Source organism: Gracilinanus agilis, chromosome 6, assembly GCF_016433145.1.
Source record: "Gracilinanus agilis isolate LMUSP501 chromosome 6, AgileGrace, whole genome shotgun sequence".
NCBI classification, from domain to species: Eukaryota; Metazoa; Chordata; class Mammalia; order Didelphimorphia; family Didelphidae; genus Gracilinanus; species Gracilinanus agilis.
The window spans coordinates 278,510,200-278,524,545 of NC_058135.1; the positions used below are offsets into that span (position 1 = coordinate 278,510,200).

Here is a 14,346-nt window from a genome sequence, read left to right on the forward strand (position 1 = left end):
TTCCTGAATAAAGAGAGAGGGCATAACCAATATTGACCATACTCTTTCTCCCGGCTCCCTTCAGGTACCATGGACAGCTCCTAGGCCTTTCAGATCTTAGGAAAATTTCATGTCTTTATTTTAAATACCTCTTTAAAAAAAAAAACAACTCTTAACTTCTGTGTATTGGCTCATAGGTGGAAGAGTGGTAAGGGTGGGCAATGGGGGTCAAGTGACTTGCCAAGGGTCACACAGCTGGGAAGTGTCTGAGGTCAGATTTGAACCTAGGTCCCATTTCTAGGCCTGGCTCTCAATCCACTGAGCTACCAAGCTTCCCCTACAAATAAACTTATTTAAAAGACAAAAAAAGAACCTGTCTCTGAAGTGATCTCTTTTTGGTTGGAATTAAGTTTGAGGCTTATGGAGAAATGACTTGCCCAAGTTTATTATGAAGAACCTTAAATAGAAGAAGAAATTATCTTCATTAATGGAACTATTGGCCTGGGAAACATGGTCATGAAAAGGAAAAAAAGGGAAAAAACGATATGTGAGACTTGGGATGGGGAGAGAGAAGAGGGAGCATAATGTTAATTTAGTTTATATTTTAAAAGTCTTTTTTTCAGAAGCTTACATCCCTATCTCTCATCCTTCCAAAACCCTGAGCTCCTTCTTGAATTGAATGATGAGCACTGCCCCACCCTAAATTCTCTTCCAGGTAGAATAAGTCAAGGAACAGTGAAACAATCATTCTACCTTTTGGGGTAAGTGGGCTGGGGGCAGGGAGGAAGGTAATTATAGACTGAAGACAAACAAATTGAGTGTCTTGTTTCAGGCAGTCATGGGTCTTTGCTCCTCTTGCTACAAGGGGAAATACTCACCTCCGAGATCCAGGCTCTTAAAGCCTCAGATGACTGAATGTTAACCTTAAATACTTATATTAATGATTTAGAGGAAGTGGCAGAGTGGGGAAGATGTTATTGTCCCAGTTCTGAGGGAGGATAAACTAAAAACGAGTAGGGTTCCTCATTAACCTCTGTGGGGAAACCATCTTTCCTAAGTTGTTCAAGTAACCAATTATGGGGGCCAGTCATGAATCTGTTGTGGAGGTTCTCTAACAGGAGATCCCTCAGATGTAGGGAACAACATTTCCTTCTGAGTTCTGTCCCAGGAAAGGCTAAAAATATTCTAGGTTTAAGAAAGTTATGATTCAGATGACTGAGGAGGGGGAGGAGTATTACCTGTGAAATCAGGACTATGACAATACTGCTGTCTTCTAAGAGAAAACGTTAGGTCCTAGGGATCAAGAGAAGGATTCAGAATAAGAAGGATAATCTCTATCAGAGCCATGTTAGGGTAAGAGAATGAGACAACCATATAAGAAGATGCCTTTTCATTTTCTTCTTCATCAATTGGGATGAGTGAGTCAATCATTCACACTCTCTCAAAGGCTCTCTAGCAAAAACATAAAGCAATGCAATGACTAGCTAGACATGGAATGGCAATGACTGTGAGATAGATTTTTTCTATGCTGTGTCTGAAAATATATATAGAATTAGAGCCCCAAATCTTGGGCTCACAAGCAGGAGACTTCAGAATCTTAGAGTGGTCTAAGATAGGAACTTTGATTTTTAATTTCTATTATGGCTCAAAAAGAATGTAGGTACAGTTTTATCTCATGCCCCCAAGTCTCCCTAGCCTGAATCTCAAAACCTTTCTTCTTAGCATGGGCGGGAAGGTATGACACTCAATCCTGAGTCTTGGTAGACTAAGCTGTTTGGCCACTGAGATTGGCCAATCCCTTAACCTATAAGATAAGCTCAGTGGTGAGGGACAAAGACACTTATCAGAGTTCTGGGGAAATAGTGGCAGAGACAGTTGCCCTGCAATCTCAATGGCTTTGGCTGCTATTTGTTTCGTGTTTAGATACTTCTCTATTTGTATGTGCAACCCGGTCATCAGCACCCACTTGGAGAGTCCTGGATATCAGGAGAATAAAATGTCCCTATAGGCTCATAGACTTAGAGGTGGAATAATGGGAATTACAGGACAAAGGAAAGTAAAGGGGAGATGGGAATGGTGCTTATGAGTATCAGATATGAGTAAAACTAATAGGAGGGGAAAGAGATTGGAGAATAAGAGGAAGGGAATGAGGTGAGTCGGATGGGGGGAAGTAGGATGCTTGGGAGGGAAGGAGAATGGACAGAAAGGAAAGAAAGAGAGGAGAATAAAGCTAAAACAATCTCTCAGTCCTTTGAGAGCCATCCACTATTCCCATATTGAACTTGCCTGGTCCTTGTGCTGAATTTCAGGGACAACTTTCCATTTCCTGCATCCACTAACCTCCTTTCATATCCCCAATCCACCAGTCAAATATTCTCTAGTGCCAGACCCTGGAGAAGTGGATAATCACTTCAATCTCTCCTCACTCATCCTCTTGCACAAAAAGATAAAAAGCAGTCTAATATGCTAAAGAACAAATGATTAGATACCCTAGGACAGTGATGGGCAACCTTTTGAGTTTGATGTGTCAAATTTCACCAAAAAACTGAACAAAAAACAGGGTGGTGTGTCACTTGAGAAAAAAAAACATAATTTCATGATATTTATAGTTTAAAATAACAAAAATGTATAATTGTAATATATAGCTGTATTTAATAAACCAAAACATGTAAATTAACATAAATAGAATTGTCATCTACAGTGCACAGAGTGTCTACATTACACTACAGCAGATGTTTCATCCTCAGCATGTTGCCCCATACTTCTCATTGAAAATGGCTACATGTGTCAGTGATGACATGCATGTCATAGGTTTGCCACCTGTAAAAATGGGTCCAGTTAGCAATGGTGTCACAGCAGGAATCAAGCTGTAAGCACTAGCAGGGGGGAAGGGAGTGAGTGGATGAAATTCTTTCTCCTCCTCCTCCTTAGCAGTTGCTTCCTCTGTTATAACTGTCAGAGTTATAACAAAATCCCTTTTTGATCAAGAATGGAGACTATTCTGACTTAGCTATCACATGGCTAAATTGGCTGACAGAAAGGGAATGATCCTACAGAAATTAGCAAATTCCACTTATTGAAGTTTATTCCTTAGACCAAAATAGATCAAGTGCTCAGGATGTCTTCAAACAACTTCCTTGAATTCTGGATTACAGCTATACTCAGAGTCTGTATGGATGGAGTTTGGCTTAGGTAATGTATGAACTGGGTTTGTAAAGCCTGAGAATACAACACCTCACACTTCACAATCTTAACAAGGGAAGGCATTTATTAATTCAGGGAAACAGAGAAGGAGGGATAAATCCTAGGATTGAGGGTGAGATAAAACTATCTAATACCCTCAGGATACTGTCAGAAATAGCAATCCCCTAAAGGGGAATGCCTCTGAATAAAACTCTTCCCCTAACTCCCTCAGAATCTAAACTTTCTCTTAAATCTAATATTATCAAGTTCAAGATGGTGAAGGTAATCTTGATTTTAGATTGATATTGTTTAGAGATTGGCTGGGATACTGCATATAAGGTATTTTCACAGTGCTCACAGCCTGGTTGTAGTCAGTATGGAGTATTCAGCAAAGAAACACCCTGCACCTTGAGATTAGAGATAAGCTATCTGATAAAAAGGAATTCCTACCCCTTTTCAAGCCACCCAGCTCCCCCAAAGAGTGAGTTTGCCAAGCTAGGTGTCCTGCTTTTATACTCACATTCTTAACTGCCCCAACTTCCCCCTCTCCTGAAGTTCTGGGGGGTACTATGGAATTCTGTAAGGCAGTTCACCCCACTTAAGATCATGCATGTTACACATCACCACCTTAGGGGGTACTCCAACACTTTCTGTTTCTTCTAAACCAAAGTTTCCTTGGAAAATTTCTATGATCATAGTACTATCATCCCTGACGACAGGCTCTGGTTTGTTTCTATTTGTTTCTCTGCATATACCCAATCAGTTGGCCCAGAACTAAATGCTTGATGGTTGATTGATCTATGTATGATTGATAGACAAGAACTCAAGGACAGGGGCAGCTGGGTAGCTCAGTGGATTGAGAGCCAGGCCTAGAGATGGGAGGTCCTAGGTTCAAATCTGGCCTCAGACACTTCCCAGCTGTGTGACCCTAGGCAAGTCACTTGACTCCCATTGCCTACCCTTACCACTCTTCCACCAAGGAACTAATATACAGAAGTTAAGGGTTTAAAAATATTAAAAAAAAAAAAAAAGAACTCAAGGACATCATTCTCTTTCTCAGATCTCCAGAGAAGCACTATTTTCAATTACAAGGAAATTTCTTGGTTTACAATCTGACCTTGCAAAAGAGCATCTTGGTGGAAAGAGTACTGTATAGTAAACAAGATCTCGATAACCTCAGGACTCTCTCCTCTAAGACTCAGTTTTCTCTATCCTCAAATAGGATTAATAATGTTTGTAGTACTTACTTTACAGTGTAGCTGTGTGGAAAGTGCTTTCTAAACCTTACAATGTTTTAGAAATATAAGTTGTTAAAATCTCATCAGCAACACCTTCTGCATTAAGATAAAGTAGAAGGAACCTTAGGAAAGTGGTTCCAGTGGATCCCCAAGTCCATTTTGCCTCCAGGGTGCCCTCGCTCTCTTAAGAAGCAGCTGAGTAAAAGACCATTACCCAAGTCATGAGAGGAAGATGAAGAGGAGGAGGAAGAGGAAGAAGAGGAAGAGAAAAGGAGGAGAATGAGAAGGAGGAGGAGGAGGAGAAGAAGAAGAAGGAAGAGGAGAAAGAGGAGTTCTGCTTAGAGACATTACCTAATAGCAACCACCATCACATATTTTGTGTGTGTGTGTGTGTGTGTGTGTGTGTGTGTGTGTGTGTGTGTGTATTAAAGGGAATCAGACATGAAAAATCCTCATTAAGCCATAAGACAACTGGAAAGGGAGAGAATGCAAGTATTATAGACTTCCAGATCTGAAGTGTGAGTGTATGTGCAAGGCAGAGGGAATATTATTTTCTTAATTTGACAGTCGAAGAAACACACCTAAGACTATCTCTCTCATTCTCTAATTGGACAAATGCCCTGCTAGGTTCTCTAATGAAGTGACTTATGATCTGCGTATCTCTTCTGTATTCCTTTTGCCTCAGCACACCTGGAGCACTTCCACAGCTAATTAAGGTTAAAGTAACCCTTTGATAATATTGTTTGGGGTCTTCATTAAAAATAATAACACATTAGTTAGCATGCTATTATCTAAATGTGCTTTGTCTATTTTTTTAAAGCCCTTACATTATATCTTAGTATTTATTCTAATTCAGAAGGGCAATAAGGACTAGGCAATGGGGGTTAAGTGACTTGCCCATGGTCACACTGCTAAGAAGTCTTTGAGGTCAGATTTGAACCCAGATCCTCCCAGCTCTAAGTCTGACCCTCCATCCTCTATGCTATCTAGTTGCTCCTTTTCCTACTTTTTTAATTTCTAAATTTCCACCCCTCTACATTGCCCATTACATTGCTAAGCAGGCCAAGCATGGCATCCACATTTAATAAATGAGAAAACCTCCTCAGAGAAGTGAAAGCACTGACACATACCATACAGTTAGTGAGTGGCAGACCAAGGACTCCAGTCTAGATGCTCTACTTCCAAATCCATGCTCCCCTTTCCATAAAGTCATTCTCATTCTTTAGGGTCAATAATCTTTTGTTTCCTGTGGTTTCTAGATCATAGCCCATCCTTACCTTCCTGGATTGGGAAAATATGAGGAAAAGTAAATGAAGAATTCCAGACAGATTATGTCAGGAAGATTTATAGCAATATAATACTAAGATACCTGGATCTGGAATCAGAAAAACAAGGTTCTTGGACCTATCTATGCTCCTTATAATATAAATCAAATCAGTTCCCTTCTCTGAGCCTCAGTGTTCTCATTGTATAAAATTAAGGACTTAGACTAAAAGATTTTAAGATCCCTTTCAACTTTAAATCTATAGAGTTATAACCCATGTTCCTTTCCCTCTCTGAGTCCCAGTTTCCCCATCTATTTATAAAATGAGGGAGTTGAGTTAGGTCAGATTTCTTAATCTATATAGCTTTCTTGATCTCAGAGGGTCTAGGAACTGGGAAGTAGGAAAGTTAATTTTGTATTTCCTTCAATTATTTAAAAATTATATTCTGAGCAAAGGTTCCATAGGTTTTACTAGATTGCCAAGATACTCCATGATCCAAAAATTGGTTAAGAACCCCTGGATTAGATAGGTGATATGAAGGTTTCTTCATACTCAAATATCATAGGTGCTTGAAGTTATTCCAGCACCCTGGGGTCCACAAGCTATGTTCCAAGTTCTAAGGTCCTTTCCCTCTCTGACTATGTCCTTAGGTTTGTACTAGAAATAAAGCACATGGGGACAGATAGGTGGCTCAGTGGATTTCAAGCCAGGCCTAGAGATGGGAGGTCTTGGATTCAAATCTAACCTCAAACACTTCCTAGCTTTGTGACCCTGAACAAGTTACTTAATCCACATTGCCTAGCCTTTACCACCCTTCTACCTTGGAAACAATATACTGTATTGATTCTAAAATGGGAAAGAAAGAAAGAAAGAAAGAAAGAAAGAAAGAAAGAAAGAAAGAAAGAAAGAAAGAAAGAATGAAAATGAAATCATGGAACCAAAGAAGTTGTTCATTCCAATTCTCTGTCTCTATTTGGACTATCTATCCCACTTGCGTGCTTCTTTCCTCCTTAAAAAAAATGGTCCCTTATAAACCCTTTCTTGGAATGTGTGTGAAGTATAGTGGTCTCCTACAAGTCCCTTCTCAGTGTGAGTGGGATGCAAAGAGAGCAAAGAGAGGAGTCGAATTCTCATTTCAAGAACTCTAGTTTATTGCAAATGAAGGAGACCTGGAATCCCAGGAAAGGGAAGGGATGGGACTAACAGAAGACATTGCAGAGGAGTCTTTCTGACAGCCGTTGGAAAGTCTATGGATTGGCCTGGTTCAGTAAGAGCAGAAAAAGGGTAGATGACGGACACATGGAGCCCTTCTCCAATAACCACCTGTGGAAACAATAGGAGACCTTCAAGGCTCCATCCTCCTCCTCCCCTTTTTGATTTCTCCCTCTTCCCTTCCCACCTTGACCACCAATCAAAGAACAACACTGTCCCACCAACCATATTCTCCATCACAAGGGACCCAAAGTAGCCCAAAGACCTCTCCCCAAAAGGGGTCCATTGATTTGGGGTTCCCATGAATAAGCTTTTTCATGGGGCATCTTCAATGTTCCAAGAGTGCCCAGCACTTGTAATATTTCTGCTATCCTTTTCCTTGACTCTAGGGACTAGAACTATGGTACCAGGGTGCAAAGACCAAAGGGAACAGAATGAAGGAGACTTCTTTTCCTCTCATTACCTCTTATGAGCCCCATTCTTCCACTGCCCCTGACTCCTACTCACTTCTTGTGCACAAAGCCACACAGTTGCCACAATTATTTCCAGGATGGCCTGGTGCCCAGTAAGTAAAATCCCATCTGCTCCCATCCAACCAGGTGAATCTCAAACAGGGATCCTAGAGAGGCAATAGAATGAGCAAATGATAAGCGTCACAGACCCCACACATGCAATTCTCCCTAGATAGGGAAGACAAAACAGGAAGCAGGCTGACAATATATTGCTGCTCTCCAGGTTCATTGCCAGCAAGAGTAGGTGTGGTCCTGCACATCCAGGACAAGACTAGGCATTATTCTGGACAGATCTATAAGCAGCACCTCTGTTATGTATACATAACTTCAAAGTATTCCCAAAGTTCCTAGCCCAACTCTGATTATTCATGGCATAACAAGGAGACATCACTGGTGGGGCCAAAAGCCATCCATCTTAGTTTGAGAATAGAAAGTTAACATATCCCCTAAATGGAGATCCAAGAAAGAAATAGTCATGACTGGTGCTAAATTCCTGCCACTTACCCAACCAGAGACACTGGCTCCAATCCAGACCTGACCCTGATTGACTCCACAAGCTGATGTCTGGAGTAGAAGGTTGAATTGAAAGTTATGAATTGATACCAGTTTACCTCGATAGCAACTCTGGCAAATGAACTGAAAAGATAAGATATAGGGAAGAAATTAGTGATGAGATTAAATGGCACCATCCCACCATATTATAATAATAATTGTGGTAAGCATTATAATTTTCATAAAAAGTGATTGTAATGTTCTTTAGGGTCTTGCATGGCATTCTCTTAATTCACAAGTACAAAAGAACAGCATCATCACCATCACCTAAAACAAAAGATTTACAGAATACTTTCCTCCCAATCATCCTATACAATCAGTTGTGCTCGTACCAAAGACACTATTATATAAACGTTTTAAAAGGGGGAATCCAAGGGGAACTGACAGCTCAAAAGCTATAGAGTTTGGGCAATTAGAGAAGAAAAAGAAATTGAAGGTTTTAAAATAGGCAATGAGAAGACCAAGCTATCACTCTTTGTAGATGATATGATGGTCTACTTGAAAAACTCTAGAGAATCAACTAAAAAGCTAGTGGAAATGATCAACAACTTTAGCAAAATTGCAGGATACAAAATAAATGCACATAAATCATCAGCATTTCTATATACATCCAACACATCTCAGCAGCAAGAGTTAGAAAGAGAAATTCCATTTAAAATCACCCTGGACAATATAAAATACTCAGGAATCTATCTACCAAGACAAATACAGGAATTATGCTTACCAACTACAAAACACTTTCCACATAATTAAAACTAGATCTAAACAATTAGAAAAACATTAATTGCTCGTGGGTAGGAAGAGTTAACATAATAAAAATGACTATCCTACCCAAATTAACTTACTTATTTAGTGCCATACCTATCAAGCTATCAAGAAACTTTTTTACAGAATTAGAAAAAAGTATAATAAAGTTCATTTGGAAGAAAAAAAAGATCAAGAATATCAAGAGAAATAATGAAAAAAAATGAAGGAAGGTGGTCTAGCAGTACCAGATCTTAAACTGTTCTATAAAGCAGTGGTCATCAAAGCAATATGGTACTGGCAAAGAGTCAGAAGGGAGGATCAGTGGAATAGACTTGGGGTAAATGACCTCAGCAAGACAGTTTATGATAAACCCAAAGAGCCCAGTTTTTGGAATAAAAATCTACTTTTTGACAAAAACTGCTGGGAAAATTGGAAAACAGTATGGAAGATATTGGGTCTAGATCAACATCTCACACCCCATGCCAAGTTAAATTCAGAATGGCTGAATGGCTTGAATATAAAGAAGGAAAGTATAAGTAAATTAGGTGAACACAGAATAGTACACTTGTCAGATCTTTAGGAAAGGAAAGATTTTAAAACCAAGGAGGAGTTAGAAAAAAATACAAAATATAAAATAAATAATTTTGATTACATTAAATTAAAAAGGTTTTGTACAAACAAAACCAATGCAACCAAAATTAGAAGGGAACAACAAATTGGGAAAAAATCTTTATAACAAAAAACTCTGACAAAGGTCTAATTACTCAAATATATAAGGAGCTAAATCAATTGTACAAAAAAATCAAGCCATTCCCCAATTGAAAAAAGGGCAAGGGACATGAATAGGCAATTTTCAGATAAAGAAATCAAAACTATCAACAAACACATGAAAAAGTGTTCTAAATCTCTTACAACTAGAGAAATGCAAATCAAAACAATTCTGAGGTACTACCTCACACTTAGCAGATTAGCTAACATGACAGCAAAGGAAAATAAAAAATGTTGGAGGGTATGTGGCAAAATTGGGACATTAATGCATTGTGGGTAGAATTGTAAATTGATCCAACCATTCTGGATGGCAATTTAGAACTATGCCCAAAGGGCATAAAAGACTGTCTGCTCTTTGATCCAACCATACCACTGCTGGGTTTATACCCCAAAGAGATCAGAGGGAAAAAGACCTATAAAAAAATATTTATAGCCATGCTCTTTGTGGCGGCAAAAAATTGGAAAATGAGGGAATATCCTTCAATCAGGGAATGGCTGAACAAATTGTGGTATCTGTTTGGTGATGAAATACTATTGTGCTCAAAGGAATAATGAACTGGAGAAATTCCATGTGAACTGGAATGACCTCCAGGAATCGATGCAGAGTGAAAGGAACAGAACCAGGAGAACATTATACACAGAGACTGATACACTGTGGTACAATCGAATATAATGGACTTCTCTACTAGTAGCAATGCAATGATCCAGAACAATTCTGAGGACCTTATAATAAAGAACACTATCCACATCCAGAGAAAGAACTGTGGGAGTAGAAACACAGAAGAAAAACAACTGCTTGAACATATGGGTTGATGGGGATATGACTGGGGATATAGACTCTAAACAACCACCCCAGTGCAACTATCAATAATATGGAAATTTTTCTTGATTAATGATTCATGTAAAACCCAGTGGAATTGGGGCAGCTGGGTAGCTCAGTGGACTGAGAGTCAGGCCTAGAGACGGGAGGTCCTAGGTTCAAATCTGGCCTTAGACACTTCCCAGCTGTGTGACCCTGGGCAAGTCTCTTAACCCCCATTGACCACCCTTACCACTCTTCCACCTAGGAGACAATACACAGAAGTTAAGGGTTTAAAAACAACCCAGTGAAATTGCACATTGGCTACAGGGGGTGGGGTGGAGAGAAGGAAAGAACATGAATCATGGAATCATGAAAAATATTCTAAAAAATTAAAAATAAATAAAAAATAAAAAATAATATTTTTTAAAAAGCAATAGAGTTTTTTTTAAACCCTTGTACTTTCGGTGTATTGTCTCATAGGTGGAAGAGTGGTAAGGGTGGGAAATGGGGGTCAAGTGACTTGCCCAGGGTCACACAGCTGGGAAGTGGCTGAGGCCAGGTTTGAACCTAGGACCTCCTGTCTCTAAGCAATAGAGTTTTAGAAATTTCATTCAAAGCAGTGAACCCAACCCAACAAGCCTTCCTAAGCCTATAGTGTGCAAGGCAAGATGTAGGCCATTGGGGTCTATTTAAATTGCTTTTAGCTAGACTCTATCAACTGTGCTATCTGACCAGTTAAAACAAGTTGACTATGTGGTTTCTATAATGAATAATTTAGTTGGTTGTCCTGAAATGAGATTCAGGATATATTTATTTCACTCCTTGATTTATCATTATCTGATACTGAGCAAATCTAAATTGTTCTTGCCCTCAATTTCTCTATCTGTAAAATAAGGGAATTAGAGTAGGTTATAGCTATAATTCCTTTCAAATTTAACATTCCATAATTTATATTCCAAGATGCTTTCCAAGTTTCAGTAGTATATATTTTAACGTCTCTTCCACTTCAGTCATTCTATTTTAGTTATCTATTGATTGATCTTTTGTAAGTCATTTAACCTCTGCCTCAATTTCTTTATATGTGAAGTGATGAGCTTGGACCAGATGATTTCTAAGGTTCAATTCAATGCAAATAATATGCCTTTGATCTCTTATAGTCTATTGAGGGTCTATGGCTTCTTCTAGCTCTGAGAAATTATGTTCTAAGATCCTTTTCAGATCTTATGTTCTATTGTCCAAGGTTCTATACTTCTATTCAATATGATATTGAAGACTTTTAATCTTCAACATCACCATTTCATATTTTCTTGACAAGTCTAATATTTTATGGTTCCATGCTTCTATTAATAGTCCTCATCTTGTACTTCACTCAACATAGTTCAACCAACACTTTCTCCTCTGCCTCCTTACTCCTGAACCAGCCTCCATGATATCCAGTGGCCTTTCCCAATAGGAAATAAGGGAAGGAATGAGGCCTTTATCTTTCAAGCCTTCCTTATAAAATTAATCTTTCTCTACACTCTTCCCCATTTAACAGTGCTTGCCCTTGTACCTGTGCTTGTTGAAATGTTTTTGCTTGTCTGATGAACAGATATCGACACGTCTGACACTCTGGGCTGCCTGTTAAATGAATGACATCCTCTTCCTTGGGGCACACATTAATATCTTCCTTGATAGCTGGGACTGGAACTAACTCTGTGGCTTTCTCCTTCTCCTCCCAGGAGTCACCTTCCCCAGAAGTCAGGATCTCCTCTTCTTCTGACGTCTCTTGTTCTTGATTCTGTGACTCTTCTTCCTCTGGTGTCTCTATCTTGAGAGCCTCATTCTCTGTGATAACAACAACAATTGTCCTTCCTATTATTTTAATTGATTTATATCAGGAAATCAAGTTCTCAACTCAACAATACCTATAAAATAGTTAGCAATATAAAACTCTGTCTAGTTAATAGAAGCTACCTCTTCAACCTTCTTTTGAGGGAAGATAACAAAACCAACTTCTAGTTTATGTGAATGGGGATATGTCTTCTGCCTGAAACAGTGAGATTTCAGATAGAAGACAAAAAGGAGATGAGAATCTTATAAAACACCTAGAAATGAGTCAGACCTTTCCCTCTCAGATGTGGAAAGTCCTCAGGTAAAATCAGAAGAAATCAGAAGATCAGAGATGACAGAAAGCTCTGATACTAGGTCTGAGCTGAATAATATGAAACAATCCCGTTTCTACAACTCTTCCTCACTTATAAATCACAATAATCCTGTGAGACAGGTATTGTTGATATATCATCGCCCATTTACAGATGAGAAAACTAGGACTGAGGAAGGACTGTAACTTGCCCATAGTCACAAAGATAAATGGCAGACCCAGTTTTAGTTCCAAGTTTTTTACTCTAAATACAGTGTTCTTTTGTACCAATCTTGTTGGCCTTCTGAGCCTGAGAAAAGAATAAAGTGAAGGTCTGGGCCTCAGCCCCCTCTCCCCAAAAAAAGAACAGAAAAAGAAAATGGAAGAACAATGAGGTATGAGAAACTTACTCAAATGAAAGGAGGAGACTGTCCCCAGCAGGACAAATGAGAGGATCAGATGGAGCTTCATCTCTGCTCACTCCCAGGGACACAACCTTGGTTCTTCACTGTCTGAGACTTAAAAAGAACCTTGAAAAGAATAAGAAACTTCTCATTAGCGAGTAAGTAAATTCTGGGCTGTGGAACATGACTCTGAAGAGAAGAGAAGGGAAGAAGGGGCGAGAAGGAAAGGACCATTTTCTATTTGCCTGATAGATCTGCCCCTTTTCCAGAATCAAACCTGCCCCTCCCGGTACTTCAACATTCTGAGACCCTTCATCAATGAAATGAAGGAGCATTGCTCCAGTCTAAATTCACTTCCCAGTGGAATGGATCAGAAAGTAGGGAAGCAATGGAAATCCATCCCAATGTGAGTGAGGCCAAAGTGGTCATCTTAGCCCTGGAGTCATACCCATTGAGCTTTTCCCAAGTCTCAGTTCAGAACAACCCCAGGTTACCCAGTTCTCCTAGGGAAATACTTACCTCCCTGGGATTCTTGGACCTGAGCCCTCAGAAGCTCTGAAAACTGAGCTCTATGGATAGCCCTTATATCAGGACTTAGGAAGAAGTGACCAATGGGGAAATAATTATTGCCCCAGACCTGAGGAAGGACGAGATGATAATCAGCAAAGTCCCCCATGACCTTTTTAGGGAAGTTCTTCTTCTTCAACTAGTCTTGAAGATGAAAGGATTCAGTCCTTAGTCTGAGCTAACGATGATTTGCCATTAGCACCCACATTGTGTAGGAATATCATATCTCTTTGTCCCAAGAGAGGATGGATGATCTCTCTTTTTAAACCCTTACCTTCCATCTTGGAATCAATACTGTGTATTGGTTCTAAGGCAGAAGAGTGGTAAGGGCTAGACAATGGGAGTCCAAGTGACTTGCCCAGGGTCACCCAGCTAGGAAGTGTCTGATGTCAAATTTGAACACAGGACCTTCTGTCTCTGGGTCTAACTCTCAATCCATTGAGCCACCCAGCTGCCTGGGATGGATGACCTTGAGGGACCATGTGGAGAAGTTAGAATCAGTTGGCAGGAAAGTCTGTGAAGTCACACCTATTGCTTACTCCTTGGGACAAATATAGTTTTGGAAATTAAAAGAAGGAATAAAGGCATGCACTGACCAATTATATCCCAAAAAACTAATAATGAAGATTACTTTCTCTCTCTTGCCCAAAATCTCAGTGACATACTAGAGCTGCAGAATTTCAAGGCTTGGACAGTGTCTGAGTTTGTTTTGCTTAACTACTCTTTTTTGCTCAAGGGAAGGTTTTTTAGAATATAGTGGGAGAAGTGGGCTGGGGAGTGGGTAGATGGTGACAGTTATATGAAAGAAGAAGAGAAGAAAGGAAAAACCATCAATGAAGTTTTAAAAAACACTCCAAAGAATATTCTACTGTTTCACACAGTTGCAGGAATAGATTAGGTGCTTAATAAATGTTGATTGATTGATTACAGAGAGCAGAAGGAAGTGTAGAAGGGGTATCAAAGGACAATTTTGTCACGTTGATTTTAATATACAT

General features: G+C 39.4%; 1 protein-coding gene across 1 annotated transcript; it reads right to left on the reverse strand.

Moving 5' to 3' along the window:
* Positions 1-6,807: 6,807 nt before the first annotated feature.
* LOC123252085 (bone marrow proteoglycan-like) lies at positions 6,808-12,851 on the reverse strand. The gene is made up of 5 exons (XM_044681449.1): positions 12,791-12,851; positions 11,811-12,085; positions 7,894-8,025; positions 7,385-7,496; positions 6,808-6,988 (listed from the first exon to the last, which is right to left on the reverse strand). The coding sequence occupies exons 1-5, from the start codon at positions 12,849-12,851 to the stop codon at positions 6,930-6,932; spliced, it is 639 nt and encodes a 212-aa protein (XP_044537384.1). The 3' UTR covers positions 6,808-6,929.
* Between the last annotated feature and the right edge of the window lie 1,495 nt (positions 12,852-14,346).